This window comes from Physeter macrocephalus, chromosome 4, assembly GCF_002837175.3.
Source record: "Physeter macrocephalus isolate SW-GA chromosome 4, ASM283717v5, whole genome shotgun sequence".
NCBI classification, from domain to species: Eukaryota; Metazoa; Chordata; class Mammalia; order Artiodactyla; family Physeteridae; genus Physeter; species Physeter macrocephalus.
Window position 1 is genome coordinate 74,463,549 of NC_041217.1, and position 20,358 is coordinate 74,483,906.

Genomic DNA, 20,358 nt, shown 5'->3' on the forward strand with positions numbered 1-20,358 from the left:
ACGCACACACACACACACATATATCTCTATTTAACTGAGATTTCAGATGCTGCGTACTTGGCTCAGAATCCTGACTGGATTCTCTTTCTTCTGAGTAAGTCCCATCCCTGATGTCTTCCCAATCCGAGAGACGTTTTTTCCTGAAACAACATCCACAGATAGTCCCTATAGTGCTGCATATGTTACTTCTGTTTTTAACTCTTCTTAGTTTGGGGCAGTTTAAGAGAAGGCAGAAGTATGGGGCAGAGGTGGGGGGTGAGTTGTGGGGATTTACTTATCCTGGCCTCAGGCCAGATCTGGGCTGGAAAGTGAGCAAGTTTATAAGCAGGATGTAATGAGGGTGGGGTAGCAGGTAGCTGCCTAGAAGCAAATGGCCCATATGTTGTGAAGTTAAAGACAGTACCTGTGTGAAGCCCAGCCCAAAAGCAATTCACAGAGAGGAATCTAGAAACTGCAGGGACCTTAGGGCTAATGCGTCCACCTTCACTGCTCCAGCCTGCTAGATACTCCTTGGGATCTTTGCCTCAGGTCACAGAACAGGTAGTTGAAGCTATGAGACAAGCACATTATGGGCTTTGGAGCCTGGGTTCTATTCCTGCAGCCATCCCTTAGTTGCTCTGTGACACTGGGTAAGTTAACTAACCTCCAAATCCTCCGTTTCCCTGTCTGTAAAATTGTGTCCTGCCTCATAGGGCTGTTGGGAGGTTAAATGAGGAAATGCACATTACGGGCCTAGAACAGAATCATGTGCAGAGCAACTGCTTCATAAACGGTGGTGGTATAGTCAGCTCCCAGTAGCCCGACTGGCCAGGTGCTGGGACAGCTCCCTCACATGAACAAGGGAGAAGTGGAGGTCTGGAGTGTGAGGCTGCACGTCCTCCGCCTTCAGAGGGACAGGGCTGGATGCGGGAGAGAAGCCTGCTGACCTGCTTTCTTTTCCCTCTGTGCCCAGCTCTACAGAGCATTCCAGAATTAAGCCCAAAAGAAGGGCGGAAGAATAGGATCATGAAGCCGTGATCAGTGCCTGGACACTGCTCAAAGGCAAGGGCTGGGCCTTCCTGATAAGAGTTTTCTCTCCCAAACCTCACTCTCCTCACCTCCCTCCCACCCCGTCCCCAACGTGCACCATCCCCTACCTTCAACCTCCCAAGACACTTATTTGATGCTTTTAAACTTTTTCTTTATTTAGACAGAAAAGACCAACTCTTTAAAAGTAAAATGCAATAAATAAATAAGTTAAGCATAGAGAAGTGTCTGAAACGGACTCCCCACTCTCCCCAGACCACTCCCACCCACCCCCATTTCTCTTCCCTAAAACCTCTTTCTAGAGAAAATGATCAGGTAATAAACCCCTTTAGCCCACCCCACACCCCTCCTCCCAAATACCCAATTACGCCCAAAGCAAAGGGAGAACTCAAGAGAGAGAGAAAATCCAAGGGAAACATTGTCTAAACCCCCAGAAAGAGAAATGGCAGCGTCCGGGCTGGGCCGGGCTGGATAACGCACGGGTGGTAGTGCTATTTACACGGAGGGGCCAGCAGAGACTGTAAACATTTTTAGGGGTTTGGGGGAGGTCTTTTCCTCGTGAAAGGAGGAGGGTCTCTGTGGCTGACTGGCGGAGAGGCAGCCCTCAGGGCTCCTCCACGTTCTCCTTGGAGGGGGCCCTTGGGGGAGGCAGTGAGTTTTAGGGCTGGGAGCCCAGGGTTCAGGGATATCCTACCTCAAGCTGAGGGTGGCCACAGGGAGTGTGAGAACCAGCTTCTGAGAAACCCCGAATATGGGGGCGAGGCTGGGGCGAGGGTGGGCAGGGAGCATGTGGGAGGCCCCCGCTGCCCTCCCGGGCCGCACAGGTAGAAGAGGCCCGCTGCTGGGGGAGGCAAGTGCGAAGGCTGGGCGCAGAAGGCCCGTCACAGGAGCCCCAGCAGAAGGCAGATACCCCAGAGCCTTCGAGCCTGTTCCTTGCTCCCTCACAAAGGCCAAAAGGGCACCTGGGAGGAAACAGGCCCTTCGGGGAGGCGGGGTGGTGGGAGTGGGCCGGTGTCCTGTGCCCCCAGGGCCATGAAGCAGCGTTTGCCCCAGAGCCCAATCAAGGCCCAGGGCGGATGTGCAGAGAGGGCTGGGGCCAGTCGTGGGGCGAGGGGTGAGGCGCCCCTTCCTCTGGTGTCTCCAGGCCTGTGAAGGAAGGAAACGTGGGTGAAGCTGTGGAGAAGATGGCAGCTGAAGCAGGTCCCAGGCCCTGGGTGGGGAGAGGGAGCTGGGGTGGCTGAGGAAGGCAGGTCATCAGAAAGGCCTCGGTCCAAACTGAACCATCCGGCCCCCGAGGCCGGGGCAGGGATGGAGGAGACGGGAGGGAGGGGTGAATGACACAAGAAACCAAAGGATATTAGGAAGGAAATACTCAAACAGCCCGTGAGAAAAGGAACGTGGAAGATAACGGAGACAGGGACTAGAGGAGGAGGGGCAAAGAAATGAGACAGCAAACAGGCAGGCAGAGGTGACTCAGAGAAAGGAGGAGGGTGCAGGGTCGGGACAGACACCTGGAAAAAGAGCAAGGGGGCATCCGCGAAAGGGCGGCAGAGCAGGCCGGGGTGGAACCAGGGCTGGACTTAGGGCTGGAGTCTCGTGGGGGCGAGCGAGACACCCCAGCCCCTAGGGGGCGCTCTCATTCCTTTTTGGAAAGGAACAAAGAAAGCGAGAGAGAAATGCACGGAACACAGACCACAGTCACCAACCACTGTTGACCAAGCACATCCCGCGAGCTGCCCCCGGCCCTGACTCTGGGCTGGGGGGCGCTTCCCTCCGCGGCCCCCTCCCCAAATAACAAACAATCGGCTCCAAAGACAACACGCTCGTTCCATGCAACTTACAGGGGCCCGGAGCAGGGGTCCGGGGATGGGGGCTTCGGCCGACAATGGACACGGGCCCTGGGCTGGGGGGCCCCCAGGGTGGGAGGAGTTAAGCAGCCAGGATTGGGGGGAAAGGGGGAAAAACAGAAAATGTGGGTATTGTTCTTGGGTTGTTTTCTTTTCAGGGGTTTGGTCCAAAGGAGATTAAACAACACAAAAGTAATGAAAGCTCACAGCTCTGTGGCCATGAGGTTGGCGGGTGGCGGGCAGTGGGGAGGAGGGGAACTGTTAAGTGAAATTCACAGGCAGTCCAGCATTCCAGCTGCCTCCACCTGAACCAAAGCTGCTCCCCAGAGCCCTGACACTCGGACTCCCCCCAGTCTGTTCTGTGTACTCTCCCCTGTCCCGTGGGTCTACTGCCACATGAGGGAAATCACCTGGGGTCCAGGGCACCAGGACCTGATGTCCCCACTTCTCAGGACAACAGATATTCTAGGAGCCAGTGATTCTAGGACCCTCCAGTACCCTAAACCAGCCCCCTATTCCCCAAACCCTACTCCCCTAATTCCACTCCAACCTAAAGGAAAACCAGAAAAAGAGACACACAAGACACATGGACACTGACCAGACAAACGAGACCAGATATTGGGGAGGTTCTAGGGAGTGGACACAGACATATACAGACCTGGCTCTCTCTGGGGTCACAGTGTGAGTGCATGTGTGCACACGCACGCGTGTGTGTGTGTGTGTGAGAGAGAGAGCAAGAGAGAGAAAGTGAAAGAGAGAGAGACTTGGGTGATTAAAAAACAGCTGAGGAAGCTGCTCCAGATCCCTGCCTCAAGTGCCCAGAGTCAGGGGTGGGCATCCCTGAGGGTGGTGGGAAAGGGGGTGGGGGCAGTCCAAGTGAGGGCCCTGGCTGCCATGTGAAGGGGCTGGAGAGGTCACAGGATGGGAGCGTCACCCACCTGGGGCCCTCAGTAGGGCCGGTTGGCATCCTTAGGCCGCTTTAGCTGGACTTTGAGGCGCTTCATGCCAATCTGGAAACCGTTCATGGCCTGGATGGCAGCCTGGGCACTGGCCGGATTGTCGAAACTCACAAAGCCTGAGGTGAGAGGGGCATAAGGCCTGGCCCAGCGCCAACCCCCCCACCCCACCCCGCCCTGCCCCACTGTCCTGTGCTTAGGCCGAGGCCTGCTCTTTGCTTTCCCGTCACCACCCTACTTCCTCCAGGTCTCCCAAATGCCCGGAAAACTGCCCAGCACACAGGAGGCTTTCGGTAAGTAGTTGTTGGTTGACAGGCTGAGTGAATGAGTGCAGTCTGGCCTCTCGCACACCCTGGGACATTCCTTTCAACATTCTTTGAGGGGCAGCAGCCCCTTCCTTGGCCTGGATAGCTCAGAAGCTGCCTTTTGAAACCTCCACTCCAGACCCTAAATGACTTCTGAAGCCCAGAGGACAAGCACGTCCCCTTTCTCCCCTGAAGCAGCCTTTCAAAGAGTGAAGGCAGCTAAACCCTGCTCCCTAAGCCTTCCTTTTGACAACTGAACTTCCCCAGTTCCCGAGCCTCTTCCAATCCTCACAGAGCATGGATCTGACCAGTTCTTAAGGAGAAAAGATGTGGTTTTCTGGAGGAAGAGATGGGCCTGGGCAGCAGCTGGTATGGGATGTCAGGAGTGTAAAAACTGGTCCTTTCAGACTCTTGGACAATCTGGATTTCAACTACTAGGTCCATTGCAACCATAAGTGCCTGCAAATGCATCAGATCTTGACCTCATCTGGAGTTTGGCCAAAATGTGCTATATTTTATCTTTTAGATCATCATATTCTTACCAAAACACTTGCTCTGATTGGTGGCCCGGTCAACAAAGACTTTGGCTGAGATGACGTGGCCAAAGGGGACAAACATCTGGAGGATCTCTGAGTCAGTGAACTCCTGGGGCAGGTGGTAGATGAAGATGTTGCAGCCATCAGGGCCTGGGTGGCAGCAGAGACAGAAGGAAGAGCTCAGTGACTGGGAGATAGACTCAAGGTGCAGGGGGCTGGGGAAGGCAGCCCCCAACATGTGGGCCAGGGCGCCAGCCACCTCACCTGCCCCCCTCCCCCCACTTTCATCCCCACACATGGGGCCAGAGCTGGCCCTGGAGCCCACGGCAAGGGCACCCCAGCCCTGAAGGCTCTTGGCTGGGACTCCCCGCCCAGGCCGCACCTTCCCCAGGCCGCACCTTCCCGTTGCTGCTGCTGCTGCTGGGCGGGAGGCGGAGGCTGCTGCTGGGCGGGAGGCGGAGGCTGCTGGGCCACCAGGGCAGGAGGCTGTGGGAACGCGGGCGCCACCAGGCTGTAGGCTGCCGGGTAGGCTGCTGCGGGGGGAGGACAGAGAGAGCTAATGGGATTCCTGAGAGGCCCCTGCCCCACCTGGCCCTCCCAGCCACTGCAGCCCCCCTCTCCCTTGCCCAGGCCGATGGAGTGGACAGGACCGAGAGGTGTCAGAGGGGGAGCTGCCTCAGACCGTGCCTGTAAAGGCATGTCCTCACAGGTATGGCCTGCTGGGAAGTCTGACCGGGTGGCTGGCAGACAGCACGAAGCCCAGACCCAACTTCTGGGCCTCTTTTGCTCTTACCAACCCTTCCACCCAGACTGGGGCCTGCGCTGGGGCTCCTCACCTGTATAGTGCTGCATCCCCGCGTAGGCCTGCTGCAGGGGGTCCACGGGGGCCGCGGGGCTCTGGGCTGGGGAGAGCAGCACTGACCATGAGGGTGGGGCTGGGACGCTGCTGGGAGCCCCACCAGTGCCTCTTGGAGCAGAGGCCAGGCAGGTGGGGAGGAGAGCCTCATGGGAGAGCATGGGATGTGAAATGAGAGGGTGGAAATGCACAGAGCCGTAGGGAGAGGGGAGAGCCTGGCGTTAGCAAGACTTGAGTCTGTGACTGGCTGTGCAACCCTGGACGAAAGCCTCTCTGTGCCTCAGCTTCCCTGGCTGAGATCGGGAAGGAACATCCCTGCCCAGGGTGACAGAGCAGGAGAAAGCGCCTTATCATCCCACAGCCTGGAGAGGGAAGGTGTGTCATGCCTGCCGGCAGTGAGAGATAGCTGGGATGCTTGCTGGGGAGAGGGGTGGGTAGGCAGAGAGCCCCACCTGGGTAGGGGTGAACCCCGTTGGGATACAGAGCATCAGGGGCAGGCTGCCCAGTGGGCTGGGTGGGCACCGGGCTGTAGCCGTTGACGCCCAGGGCAGCAGGGATTGCAGAGACGGGCGTGGCAGCGATGGCAGGAGGGGTGCTGGTTCCTGGGGAAGAGAAAGCAGCAGAGACAGAACAGAGAAGCAGACACACACATACACACAAATGCAGAGAAGCAGTCAACAAGTCTGAGGGCAGAAGGGAGGAAGCAGGCTACTCTCTGACCCCTGAACCCCTCCCAGCCCCCATGGCTTCCCTGAGTGATGCCCTGTGCCCCCCTCCCCTCCCCCACCACGTGGTAGCTCCCCTGACCTGCCCCACTCACACCCAGCCCAGCCCTGCCTGGACCTTACCTGAGGATGGGGTGATGGGGGTGGCGATGAGGCCATTGGCATTGATGGCGGCCATGTGCTGCATCTGCACGGCAGCCATGGTGGCCATGGGGCTGAGGTAGGCACTGTGAGCCGCTACCAGGGCCGCCTGCTGCTGCATCAGCTGGGGACAGGGGAAGAGTGGAGAGTGGGGCCAGCCCCCCTGCACCCTGGCCTGGCTCCCCTCCCAACCCTGGGCCTGGGCATTGGGGCAGGGGGTGGGCGGCAGGACGCTGGAGAGCGTGGGGATGGGCCCGGCCCAGGACAGGGAGGAGGGGTTGGGGGGCGTGAGGGCGGGGCAGGGGCCGGCGGGCAGTGCTCACGGCCTGGGTGTAGGCGCTGTAGGCTCCGAACTGGAGGGCGATGGGGCTGAACATGCCCAGCTGGGTGGCCACCTGCTGCATCCGGCGGAGACCTCGCTCCTTCTCCGTGTCAGCAAACTTCACCACCAGGCTGGACGAGGCACCCTGGGCACCGGCCCCCGATGTGGTCAGAGGGACAGAATCAGGGTCTCTCTTCCCCAGAGCCCTCAGGACCTGGCCTCAGTTCCACCACGCATGGCTTGGCCTCTTTGGGAGGGCAGCCATCACTGTGCCTATGTCATAGCAGGGAGACTTTCATCCCACCCTCCCCCTGTGCCAGACTGTGCAAAAGACTAAAAAACGTAGAGGAATGTGCTGGGAAAGGGAAAGTGCTCCCAGAATGCAAAGGGCAGTCCTGGCTTCTCCATGAAGATTCCGAGGCGGAAATCCTCCCCAGGGTGGATCAGCCACAGCAAACGTTTAACCTCAAGCTCGTCTTGCCTGGTAGCTACCCCACCCCCTTACCTCACCCCATGCTCCCACATCCCAGTCCTCACGGTGTGCTCAGGGATGCAGCCTCAAAGTTTCATACCAGCCTATGCCAAATAAAAACCAGCCTGGAACATTTGCAAGGACTGTTGTAGAATCCTAGGGTCTGGAACGCAGTTCTCTATCTGATGCTGCATCCTCTCGCCCAGGTCCCTGCTAAGTGCTTGCCCAGCCTCTGCTGGAGAACCTCGAGTTATAGGAAGCTCACCTCCTTGGGAGCCAGCTAGCTCCTTTTGAGAGGTTTGTTCTGCTGGGGGAGCCCTCTGCGAGATCAGTCAGTTGACCCACTGCTAATGTGTGGGGCAGCAGGATGAATGTGCAGAGGCCAAGCGGGGCCTCTAAGCAAGTGTACCGACGCCCAGCCAATGGGGGGTGGGGGATATGCGAAGGAGGGAGAAGAGGTGAGAGGTGACCAGGGCTGAGGGCTGGAGGAGACAGGAGAGGAGGGGCTGGGAGATGTTATTGGAAAGGGGAAGCTGTCCCTAAGAGATTTGATTCTTCTGCCAGAAAATTCTTTTTGAATAATAGTCATTCAATAATAGTCCATTCTGGATAGTAAAGACCCTATCCAGAACGGACTGCGCCCTCTGAGCCAGGGTCTGGCGTGGGCCCAGCCAGGCTGGAAGAGGCCTGAGGGCTGGGGCAACAGGACTCACCGGCAGGGTCCGGCTGCTGTGAAGGGTGTTGATGGCTGCCTGGGCCTCGGCGTGGGTCTGGAACTTCACGAAGGCGCAGCCTGGAGAGTTCAAGAGGGTGGAGGAAGGGATGAGTGCCCACCCTTGAGGGCCCCAACAGTCCCGATTGCCCACGGAACCAGTGGGGGAGGGGCAGGAAGGCGGAGTACCCGGCGGGGGAAGGGGTATCAGTGAGCTACCTTTGCTGGTGCCGTCTGGGCCCCGGAGCACAGTGCACTCGTCTATGGTCCCGAAAGGCTCGAACATCTTCCGGACGTCCTCATCTGTCTGCTGCTTCCCTAGCATCCCCACAAAGAGCTTCCGGTCTTCTGGCGGGTAGGGCACAGGAGGAGGGGCAGGTTCAGGGCCTCCAGGCTGCTTTCCCAGCCCTGCTCCAGCTTGGGACAGGCAGAGACCCCTCCCCTTCGCCTTCAGCTCTTCCCTGGAACTCCCCTCACCCCGGACCGATGGCTCTAGGGCGTGAAAGAAGGGATGGTTGGGGGATGGGCTGCAGATACATAGACTGGGCATCCCAGTTCTGAAGGACTGACTTGCACTCTACTCTGGGCCTCAGTTTTGCCGTCTCTGCAATGGGCTGGATCATATCCCCTCTGGCCACCCTGACTCCTATGCCCACCTTGACTGGGAACCCTTCAGAATTCTCAGACCTTCTTCCTCAGAAAGCCTGCCCCTCAGCTACTCCAAGTCCTAGGCCTGCGGATTGAGGGAGAAGGATTGAATCCCAAGGTACAGAACCTACCTCCTCGGCTCTCGCTGTCGGCTGGCTTGACCTGGATCGGCCTGTTCATCTAAAGGAAAGAAGAGAAAGCAACTGCTGGGGACCTCCTCTGACTACCCCAGGAGGCCTCCCCAGGCCAGGACCTGTGGAGAGGCTAGACGGAGTAAGCCCCAGGCCCAGCCCTCTAAAGTGCGGATGGGAAGGGAGGGATGGGGCTTAATCTTGTTTAGGATTAGGACCTGAGGGGATTAGAGGTAGTGGAAGGAGAGGATGTAGAGGAGGATGCTCCTGGGGCACGACTCTAAGCTCAGGTAGGGCCCCAGATGATTTGGCCAGGGAGAGGTGCTGCTCTCCTTAGGGGGAGAGTGGGGCTGCCCATAGGACCCGGGTCCTGAGTTAGAGCCCAACCAAGGGCTGTTCAGCAAAAGCTGCCTCAGTTCTACAAAGTAGGAGCAACAGAGGCCACCCCCTCAAGCAGCCCCAAGGAAGACTCTAGACTGAGGGAGACCCCACAGATGCCCCGACTTCCTTCTGACCCCTAGAGGTGTGTTTGCCTCTCTTTCTGCCCCCCTACACCCCTTGACCCCAGGGGGAAGGCACTCGGGCAGCACAAAGGGAGCAGATGCCCAGTCTCCGTGGCAACGGGAGAATGCGCGCCATGGCAACCGCCCACTCAGCCTGATTTATCCGTCCCTGTCGCCCTGGCGACCATGGTGACGTCATCACTTCTGCTGCTCCACACACCCGGAGGAGTGGGGAGGGGGGTGGGAACAGGGTATGCTGGGGGTGGAGGATTTGGTGGGGGCTGGGAGGTGGGGGAGGGGCCCAGGAGAGCTTCCTGATTCTGGAGGGAGGCGCTGAGCAGGCCCTGCAGGGGCCATACTGTCCAAGCTCCTGCCTTCCTCCTCCAGATCAAATCCTTGATGTCTCACCACCAAGACAGCTCTAAAGGAGGAAATGCTGTCCTGTGCTCTTTCGCGATTCTCCGGGTACCCGGAAGTTCTCCTGAGCTCTACCCTCTCCCTACCCCTGCAGCATCTCCCTTTGTTCAGCCTCCAGTGGAAATGCAGACAGTTCCCCACTCCATGTTCCTGTCTGGTAAGAGGACTTGGGAATGACTCCCGCAGGTTGATTTCCTTAACCAGTGTGGGGAGCATCTTAGGAACTGGAGAGGGAGGGAGGGACTCAATATTTCACATCTGAAAATATTTTGCTGTTGAAGACTTTGACCGCTGGGGCCACACCTGGCCACCCCACTCATCTGATGGTGGGGCAGCCCTAGTTCTAGTGACCAAAAAAATAAGTAAACAGAAGAAACCATTCATCCAAATTCTGAGGGTGGGGCAAAAGTTACCCTCAGGAAAGGCACTGGACTTCGAGGAATGGCTCTGCCACTCACTGGCTGGGTCACCTTGGACAAGTCATTTCTCTCCTCTAGGCCTCAGCTTCCTCATCTGTAAAATGAGCTGGGTCAGGCAATCTAGAGTCAGGTTCCCCTCAGCTCTAGTATTCTAGCCTTGAGGTCTTGTGTGTCAGCACTTAACACAGAGAAGTGCAGGAATGATAGTTGCCCCTGCCCCTTCTCACACTGCACCCTGTTCCCAGGTGTCACGCCATGCCAGTCAGTCTGGCTGGACTCTGCAGGTGAGGTATTTTCAGCCTGGATCAAATCTAGGCCCCACCTTAAAATACTTCCTCCCTGTTCACCCCTCCCCCCCAATCTCTGGATCTGAGAGCAGCTGGAGGGGGTGGGGGGGGAGGGGGAACAGTCACACAAATCCTCCGGCCAATCTGCCCCAGGTTTATCCTCCACCAATCTGGGATTATCCCAGCGGAGGTTCAATCTCCTCAGGAGCGCGTGTGAGTTTGTGTGTGTGAGTTTATGTGTGTGTAGCAAGGGGTGGGGGTCAGACACTCAGGACTCTTGGTCTTTCACTCCCCTTCTCTCCCGTACTCTGGTCAAAGCCATCAGGAAGTTCCCTCACAGGCAGGGCAGCAGCCAGTCCCCCAGCTCCCCCTACAGGAGAGGTAGGATCAGCACTCTGGAGTCACAGCTTCGGGGAATTCTTATGCTATAGGCACTAACCCCTTCCCAACAGGCCCCTGGGGATTTGCTGCTCTAGTTGGGGATGGGGACCCTGGGATCCAGAGAGAAAGGATGGTGTTCCCTCCCTGCAAGGCTCCCAGGCACAAAAATAGCATATCAATAAATATCCACAGCTGATATGGATTCGCACAAAAACACACACAAGTGCACAGACCACAGCATAGACCACGTTGACAGAAGGCTCTCCCCACTCCCTCATAGACAGACTCCTCCCTCAGTGGCCCCCAGTGCCCCATTCCCAGCCTCTCCTTCTTGGCCTGGCACTTCCTGTGGGAAGCTCAGCCTTTGTTAGCTCAGCTCGGGCACACCTGCCCCCTCCCCTGAGTCCAGCTGGGCCCTGTTTACTGGGCAACCTGGCGCCGGGCGCCTCTCTTCCCTAGCTACCACCCGCCAGGTGATAAGCCCTCCCCAGGGCCTCCCAAAGAAGAAAGGGCTATTTATACTCCTACCAAGTATCCCTGAGACCCCTACCAACGTGGTCACTTGTAAGTAAGTCCCTCTCACCAATAGCTAAGACCCCACTTCCAAGAAGAGCTCCCCACGCCCACAGATCTAATTTTCCTGAGGGCACAGTCCTGGTGCCCTGCCACTCCCGACTCCAGACTTGCGCCCAGTGTCCCAGACCACACACAGGTCCTCTCCATGGAGCCAGAATCCACCTGCCCAACAGCAAGATGACCAGGAGGACCCATGTCCCCAGAGTGGGATTTTGGCCCAAGTAGAGGGGGAAGCGCAGGCCAGACAGAAGGAGTCCTTCACACCACCACCTCCAGGAGGTCACACCCTGCTCCTAGGAAGAGTCCAGGGACCTGTGACAGAGCCTCTCCTGGGAACTCTTAAGGGAGAGAGAAGGAAATGGGGTTCCATGGCCATAGGCACAGCTCCCATTCTTTCTCTCTGCAGCCTGAAGCATCACTCAAATATGGTGGCACCTTCCAGATTCTAAGCTGACAAAGATGGGGAGAAAGGAGAGTGGGTAAATGCCCCCATTAAAGAAAGAACCTGCAGTCAGAGGGCATGGAGATTAGACAGTAGGAGGAACTTCCCAAGACAGTTGTGCAAGAGCTGGCACACTGGACACACACACACACACACACACACACACACACACACTCACACTCAATGACTGTCTGAGGGGAAACACTGCTGCCGGAAAGGCAGGTGGCTGAGAAAAGACCTGGGGGCACAAAGGGTCAGGCAGAGCTTGGTGATAAGACATCTGCTCTCCCAAACCCCCAGCACAGGGGGCTCCTTGGAGGATAGAACCCCTCATTTCCTACTAAAGGCTCTGTCAGGTGCCTCTAGATTCTGTCCCCTGGGGCAAGGTCCAAACTGGAGGACTCAGCCTCACCTGGGAGCTTGGGTCAGGGCTCGACAATTATTAACTGGGGCTCCCTTCTCACTCGCCTCCCACCCTGGGCCTTATTACCTCAGGAAGAGGAGGCAGCGCCTTTCCACACCCAGGGTGTAGCCCTGCCTGAGCCACACAGGCAGCTGGAGGGGGACAGAGCCAGGGCAGAAGCCCCCAGCTGGCACAGATGGCCCTGGGGCTCCTGCCCACCCGGCGCCGTCTCTCTCACCCATGTCCCCACTGCAGTACCCCTGCTTTCTACCGTCTCCCTTGTCCCCCTCTAGTTTCCGCAGGGGCTCTGAGGGATAGGAGACAACAGAAAAAGACAGAGAAACGGCAATGGAAATGAAAACTGTTGATTTGTGAGGGGCCTCCCCAGAGGAAAGAGAGAGGAGAGTTGTGAGGTCATGTGATGGGAACCAGGCTTCCCAGGGATTCATGTGCCCACACACACACACACACACACACACACACACACATACATGCTTCTTAGAGCCCGAGCCTGCTCACACATACACAGATCCTTAACTCTGTGGGCGATGGCTGTTCTGGGCTGCCTTGCCCCGACTGGTATAAGATAGTGGGGTGAAGGTGGGGAGCTGGCAGCGGATCTGCTTTCCTAGTGGTATTTAGGGTTGAGGGCCACAGAGGGTCACAGAGCCATGGAGGGTGTGAAGTTGGGAGTGGTGGAGACAGTTCTAATTTTCCTAGATCCACCCCCCCCCACCCCCCGCCTTTCCCATCTGTTTTGTCTATTTCTCTCCCAGGAAGAGCTGGAGGATCGGGCTCCATCTCCATTACCACATGAGGGAAGGAGAAGAGGTTGTGACAGGTGTGTCTCCAGCACTCAGACTGTGTTTAGCAAATGTTGGCTGGAGGGAAGGGTGGAGTTAGCTCTCAAGAGGTACTTTCCAGGGAAGACAACAGAAGCCGATAGATACAGAAAGGGAACGGCACGTCCTTTCCCCACCGGATGGGTAACTGGGGGGCAGTCTGAGATTCTTTATTCCTGTCCGTGCCAGCCCAGGCCTGGGACGAGCTGCAAGGCTGCCTGGGAAGAAGACAAAGAGCTCTGACCTTGCAAAAGGGAGGCCACGTCAGAGGCACCCCCTGCCTCCCTGGGCACACTTGGTGGGGTCAGGCCTGATCTTCCACACTGATGGCTGCCCCTGCCCTTGTCTGCTTCCCACTGCCCTCCTCCACAGGGCTTACTCCCAGGCCAGGCCCACCAGGCCCTGACCACCCTGATGCCCTGTGGCAATGTTCCCGTGGCTTTTCCTGGGAGACGCGAGGTGAGCCTGTTCGACCTTAGAAGTCAGCACAGAGATGCCAGGCGGGCAGGCACCAGCTGCCCATCTCGGGCCTCAGGCACCCCTCCCCCATTTCACAGCCCGATTTCCTCCCCAGAGCCAGAAAGAGTGCCTGAGTGCCTCCTGCTCACTGGGCCCTACACTTGGTGTCCAAAGTCTTCTCCCCATGCCTCCCAACCAGCTATTACCCTCCTCTAAGTGCTGCCCCAGGGGCAGGTTGGGAAGTGGGGAAAGGGCTACCTCTGCTCTTTGCAAGGGTTATATCTACTCTGCTCATCGCTGTTTTCCTTCTCTCTTGGTGAGAAGAAATGCGTGCATCTTCAGCGAGGAGGAGGGGTGCTACAAGGAGGTAGGGGCTTCCCGGTGATGAGAGGAGGTGGAAAATACACTCAGTGTCTTGGGAAGGTGGTGCCCCTTCTAAGGCCCTTCTCAGCCCCCTGGCCTTGAAAAGGCCGGGACTCACCCCTGGAAGCGTCTTCTGTTCGTGCAGGGCGCTCTGGGCCTTCAGGGCTGAATCGCGGGCACAGTATGTCAGGAAGGCACATCCTGAGGAGGGGCAGGGGCAGAGAGACCGGGTCGGGGGTGAGTCCCCGGTCTCCCCTCCCTAAAAGGCCCCCTACCCCCTACGAAACTGAGGACTGGGAAGCTTGTCCCTTCTTGCCACCTTCTGCCTGCTGGGGCGGGGAGGTGTCTGAGAGGGGGTGCACATTCTTCCCCGGAGTCTCTGGGCTGATGAGCACAGGGCAGAGACCCCGAGACCAGGAGGCTTACGTGGTGGGGTGATGGAAGAGGGAGAACGCCTGGGCTGTGGGAGCTGGGGCTTTGTGTGGGGGGAGGAGAAGGGGCATGTGATCTCCAGACAAGCACGTGTAGTGTGGTTTTCTCTCTTCCTTAGCTGGTCTCCTTTCCCCTTTCTCCTTTGCCTCCACCTCCCTCCATCTTGGTCATCATGAGCCTTCTCCTCTCCCATTTTCCCTATTTCCTCCTCTCTCTCCAGCTCCATGGGAGGCAGGTGGAGGGTGGAGAGCGGACTAGAGAAGGAAAGGGAAGAGTGGGGAGCTGGAGTCCCTGGGCCGGAGGAGGGGGAGGCAGCGTGGCCCCTCTGACTCCCAGCGTCTGGGGCTCTCCAAGGCCTGACCCCAGGCCTGACCCTGCTTAGCTGCACAGCCCTTTGGCCTGAGGCACATCCTCTTTCACCCCCAGCTCCCTTAACTTTCGAGTCCCTACGCTTCCCAGATCTTTACCAATCTCTGTCCTACACTGTTTCCCAGGTCCCCCTCTTTAGTTCTAGAGCTGCCCTGCCCACTCCACGAACATCCACTCTTTCCGGGTTGAGCACCTGACCCTGTGTCCCGATCCCCATCCCAATAGTATCTGAGGCTACTAAGACTCTGAGTCGTATGCGTGCTGTCCCCTCCACACACACACCCCTGCCCAGCTCCTTATCTCTCAAACCAGCTCTCTCGTTCCTCCATCCTTCCTTGAGTTCATCCACATCATCCCCCTCAACTTTGGGGTCCATATCTCTGCAGCCACCTTGACAACTCTTCCCCCAGAGAGGCTCTCCTTGGTCCTCCACCTGGGGTCCCCTGGTCACCCTAGCTGAGTTCTCTTCTAGCTCCTCCATCCACATTCCCCAGCCCGTGAACTCTTTTCCTTCCAGATCAGCCTTCTCCAGCCACTCCATCCCTCCAGCCTGGCTTCCCCACCTCCTCCCAGCCTCCCAACCTCCCAGCCCACTCCCTGAAGCCTCACCAGCCTGGCCTGACCCCTCACCCTTGTGCAGCCCGGTGTACTTGTCCTTGATGACAGTCAGCTCGAAGATCCGACCAAACTGTTCGAAGATGGGTTTCAGGTCCTTTTCCTCCAGATGCCTCGGTATCTGCCCCACAAACAGCTTGATGGCATCCGGTTCCTTCATTGGGGCGGCCCAGGAGAAGGGGCCGAGGGGAGCAGGGAGAGGCCCGAAGGCCAGGGGGAGCTGCCCAGCAAGGAGGCAAGTGGCCGGGGCTGGCTTTCCCTTTGGCCTCAACCACAGTGCTGAGCGGAGGGGCCGCTCTTCACACAAAGGAGGCCCAGGGAGTTGAGGGCTAGGGGTCAGGGGTCTAGGCAGACACTGTCAGGCCACCAGGGGGCATAGCCCAAGCAAACGATCTCCCTCCCAGAGATCTGGCAGATATCCCAGGATGGGGGGCAGTGTGGCCAAGACCTGGAGGGTTAGGGTGGTAGCAGGGGCGCTGGGAACTAGGGGTTGAGATTAGAGCTGGAGGTGGAGGAAAGGGCCTGAGGAGGGTGATGGGGTTGCAGGCTGAGGGGTTAGGGTCCTGGTATGGTTGCCAGCAGCGTTGGGGGGGGCACTCCTGATGTGGGGCAGGTGGAGCTCTCGTTGGCTTCCCTGGGAGGACACCTCCCCTGTGGCTGATCCTTCTGCTGGGTCCGAAGATCCCTGATGCCAGATGCTTGATCTCTGATGGCGGCAGGGCGCCGGGGGTCCCTTTGGCCCTGCCGCCTCCCTTCAGGTCCTCCCCTCAGCCCCCCTCCCACCCCCACCCCTGTCCCCGGGCCTGGGCTGCTGCTGGCTGCTCCCGCCGCTGGGGCTGCCTGCTTTCCCGGTCACCTGGGTCCCGGAGCTCTGCTCTCCGGCCGCGCTCTCCTCAACAAAAACCTCCCCCCTCCACACCCCCCTCCCCACTCCCACCTCCTTTCCCCTGACAGCGGTGATGTCAGTCTCAGGGGTGGAAGACAAATTCTCTACCCTGGAGAGGGACGCACAATCCAGACAAGAGCCACGCCCTCTTTCTATCTCCTTCCTCCCTGACTCCCTTCCCACCCCCAGAAGAGCAGCTGGTCCTGTTGATAATAACCCTTCCCCCATCTTGCTCCCTAATCACGAGTTGGGCAAGGCACTAAGATGGAGAATTTATAGAGGAGCCCTAAGGTGGGGTCCATTGTTCCGGGGGCTGGAGCTGTCCCCGGTGCTGGAAGAGAAGACCCAGGAGAGGGGAGCAGGGGGGAGGAAGAGAGAGGAGCTGGCATCTGGGGAGACTGAGAGTGGGGAGCCAAGGGAAGAAAATAGGGAAAAGAAGATGGCATAGAGACGGCTGGGCAGGTTAGGGGCGGGTGGGGAGAAGGGTGTAGCTGGGGAGGGAAGCAGGTCGCAGAGCCTGGGGGAAAGGGAAGAAGGGACCCAGAGAGAAAGATGGAAAGGGGGCTGTGGAAGAGAGAGCAGGGTGAGATGAGTGCAGAGAGGGAACTGTGTTTTCCAGAAAGGGAACCAAGAAAAACTCGATCTCTCTGGCCTTTGCCGACGCCCCCTTCTCGCCCTCTGGGGCGTTTGTGTGTATAAGTGCGTGGGCAGGGAGGCAGCAGTGGTGACAGCGGGATCTCGCACTTGGAAGCTGCTTGAAGACCAGGACACTGTTTAATTCAGCTTTTACTGTTCACAGTGTCTAGCACAGTGTCTTGTTCACACGTAGTAGGAGCTTAACAAATACTTCTCGAATAAGTAGTCAATGCCAAGAACCTCTGATGAGAGTAGATTCCTGATTCCTTCAGTGGGCAGAATCACAGCTGGCAAGCTCCTCTTTAGGGGGCAGAGGAAACCCCAAAATTCCTTCCTTCTGCTTCTCCCCTCCCCCCCACCCCAGTTATGTTCCCTGACTGGGACTCTCTAATTGAGTCAGGTAACAAAGAGGGATGGGGGAAGCATATTTGGGGGCCATTACTCCCCTAAACAGTTCAACTTCTATAGATGATCAGTTTGCTCTGTGATGTCGCGGGAGCTTGACCCCTCTGTACACTGGGCTCACTCACAGCTCCCCCTCAATGCAGGGAGTATCTGCTGATATCAAACCTCCTGGACGGGGCAGCCCTTGCCTGCCATCAGGTGCTCACTGACCTGGGCTCACAGCTTTTGTGGAACTCCTTGCCTCCTGTCACCCCTTCTTCAACCCAGAATGGGGCTGATGTCTCCATAGTGGTGCTGGTGTCTCTGAAATCTGTCCCACCTGAATCCCAGCAGCCCTGCCTCAGCTCTCTGGACAGGCAGGCTTTTCTTCTGGAAGGGAATTAATAGTACTATCGCTTGGATGGCTCTTATGGTGTTGGTCCGTGTCACAGGCATTGTTTAAGTGCTTTATATTTACTAACTTGTTTAACCCTCAGCACCACCCTATGATGTAGGTTCTATTGTTATCTTCGAGTAAAGATGAGGAAACCAAGGCACAGAGAGATTAAATGACTTGCCTAAGGTCACACACTGGAAAGAGGTATAGCTGAGAGTGGAGCCTGGACAGTGTGGTTCCAAGTCCATGCATTTAACTTCACTGTCAAATCTCCTCTTGGGAATGGGGGGAGTGGTTGAGCCTGGCCTTTCTTCCTCTTGTGTCTTCATTTGAGCCCTGGGTGAGAGCTATCCTTCCTTCTACTGCTTGATTCTCCATTAACCACCATCCATCCTTCCCTAGCATCATTTCTGTGGCCTGAAGCCACATTCTGACAGGTATGTATGTTTGAGTGTGAGTGTGAGTGTGTGTGTGTGTGTGTGTGTGTGTGTGTGTGTGTATGTGTAGACATGATTACACTTCATGGTACGGATGTCCAGGTCCTCCCAATAGGGTCCTCTAAAATGGGTGGGTTGGGGGAGATGGAAGAGGACCCAGTGCAGGGTGGTCAGAATATGCGATGGCAGTGCCAGGGAGTCAAGAGTGCAAATACATCTGGAAAGTAACTTTCCACCCATCTCCCCACCCCCACTGCTCCTTCCCATGCCTCCTAATCTGATCTTGGTATTTATGGAGATGCTAAACAGATCACGCCCTCTGAAGATGGAGCCTAGGAAGACCCCATGGCCCGGTTGATCTCATTACTCTGTGTCTTGTCAGCAGATCTGCCGCCCTGCTGCTCATTCAGGCTTGGGGCTAATCATATTAATTGAAATATTAAACATTCACAAAAATGAATTATAATGAACTCCCCTCACTCCTCCTCCTAGTCAGCAATTGAGGAGGCAGCTGCAGGCAGCAAAACGCCTCCAATCCTTCACTTAGTTTGTGGTCCCCAGATGGAAGGCTTCAGCCTGAGAGGAGAGGTGGGAGCTCTCTTCAGGGCGACTTGCTGGGCGACTGTGGGCACATCTCTGTTGTCCTTCAGGCTGTAGGGGAGGGAAGCCCTGTGGGGTGAAGACTGGGGGGAAAAATGACCCAGAGGCGCATACCGGGGAATTGCTCTCCAGGAGGAGATGGGGCTTCCAACTAGGTTCCTCCAAGGTACTTTCTCTGCCCACCATCCCCAAGCTCACCCTCTTTCTTATTCTCTGTGCTCAGTGTTAAGATGCCCTACGTTAAAAGATTATTGACTATATAAAGAGAGAGCTCACTCCTGGTTTTAGATTCTTAGGAAACGAGACATGCTAAATAATTGGGGTACTTTTCAGAAAGGTCAAAATGTAGTGATGGTATGTGTGGGCAGAATGGCTAGTCACCAAATACTTGCTGGCCTCACTTATTGAAAACAGAGTGAAGACTTCTGTAGCAGAATCTGTGAGAGTGTACAAAGAATTGATTATATAATCTTCCTTCCCTCAAGTGGCTTCTACCTCAAGTGGAGAGGTAAGAAAGGCCAACACAATTTACAATAGTGAGAACTGAGGTGCTGTTAAAAAAAGAAAAGTAGCCTCTCTCATTTACACATATGTGTATTTGGGGTTTGGGCCATGGGATGTGGTCAGTCAAGAAAGGCTTGACTGATTCTCAAAGCACAAGAAGATCATAGCCTAGCAGAAGGAAGACATTAATTATTTTATGCATGGGGGTGGGGGATGGAGGGAATTGTGCATGTATATGCCTCTGTGTGTGTGTGTGTGTGTATGTGTGTGTAGATTTGACAGTCCAGACCAGCACCATTTACTGTAATGCAAGCTGTATATATAATTTAAAAATTTCTAGTAGCCACATTAAAAAAGTGAAAAGAAAAAGTGAAATGACTTTTAATAATATATTTTATTTAACCAGTATATTCAATATATTATTCACTGAGTTTATATGATATATCCAAAATATTCAACATGTAATCAATGTAAGGATTATTAATGAGATATTTACATTTTAAAATACCAAGTCTTCAAAATCCAGTGAGTGATTTACACTTACAGCTCATCTGACACTTTCAGCAAATTTCAAGTGCTTAATAGCCACAAGTGGCTCGTGGTGACCACATTGGACGGTGCAACTTAGAGGTTCCAACACTAGCTTCTCTGGGGGATGGAGGGGTGGGAAGAGACAGGTCTTGGCCAACAGGAACTATCACCTCTGATTAACCTCTGCTCCTGCCTAAAAAAATCACTTCTGACAGATGGCAGCTTATCTACCTCTCACTATAACTCTCGCTCCTAAAAAACAATCAAAATGATTACTACCCAGATGGGGTTTCTGAGAAGAGGTTTGTAGCCCACTATTTAATCTACCTCTTGAGGTTTTTTTCCTGGCTTGGGAACTGCCAACATTTTCACTTCTTTTCCTCAGTCTTTTTTTTTGGCCACGTTGCGCGGCTTGCGGGATCTTACTTCCCTGACCAGGGATTGAACCCAGCCCCAGCAGTGAAAGCACGGAGTGCTAACCACTGGACTGCCAGCGAATTCCCTCCTCAGTCTTTTCTGAGCGGCAGATCGCAGAGAGACCCCCTCCCAGGCCATGGCCTAATGCTGGGCTTGTTAAGCTCTCTCCTTGCTCCTTGGGCAGCTTTCACAAATCTGAAAAGACTGCCTCCTTTTGGGCCCTCTTCTCTGCCTCTCAGAAGGTCTCTGCTGCTCAGGATCTCTGAGGGGGTGTAGAAATTCAGCACTTGTGTGTATTGTCAGACAGCCTCCTGCCCTTTCTAGGTGCTATTTTCAGCTCTCTGGCTTTCTGTCTCACTTTCTCTTCTTAATTAGATAGCA

The 20,358-nt window shown here is 56.1% G+C and overlaps 1 protein-coding gene across 41 annotated transcripts; it reads right to left on the reverse strand.

Moving 5' to 3' along the window:
• Nucleotides 1-1,158: 1,158 nt before the first annotated feature.
• On the reverse strand, nt 1,159-15,656 carry CELF3 (CUGBP Elav-like family member 3). 41 transcript variants are annotated; one of them, XM_024116186.1, is made up of 14 exons: nt 15,201-15,345; nt 13,888-13,970; nt 8,678-8,726; nt 8,118-8,243; nt 7,900-7,979; nt 6,719-6,859; nt 6,375-6,516; nt 5,979-6,128; nt 5,507-5,572; nt 5,259-5,264; nt 5,142-5,200; nt 5,069-5,087; nt 4,737-4,820; nt 3,821-3,948 (listed from the first exon to the last, which is right to left on the reverse strand). In XM_024116186.1, the coding sequence occupies exons 1-14, from the start codon at nt 15,343-15,345 to the stop codon at nt 3,821-3,823; spliced, it is 1,278 nt and encodes a 425-aa protein (XP_023971954.1). The 41 variants fall into 41 exon arrangements, with proteins under 41 accessions (XP_007117319.1, XP_023971954.1, XP_023971933.1 ...); XM_024116165.1 differs by having other exon boundaries at nt 4,677-4,820; XM_024116184.1 differs by having other exon boundaries at nt 5,142-5,203.
• Nucleotides 15,657-20,358: the final 4,702 nt, after the last annotated feature.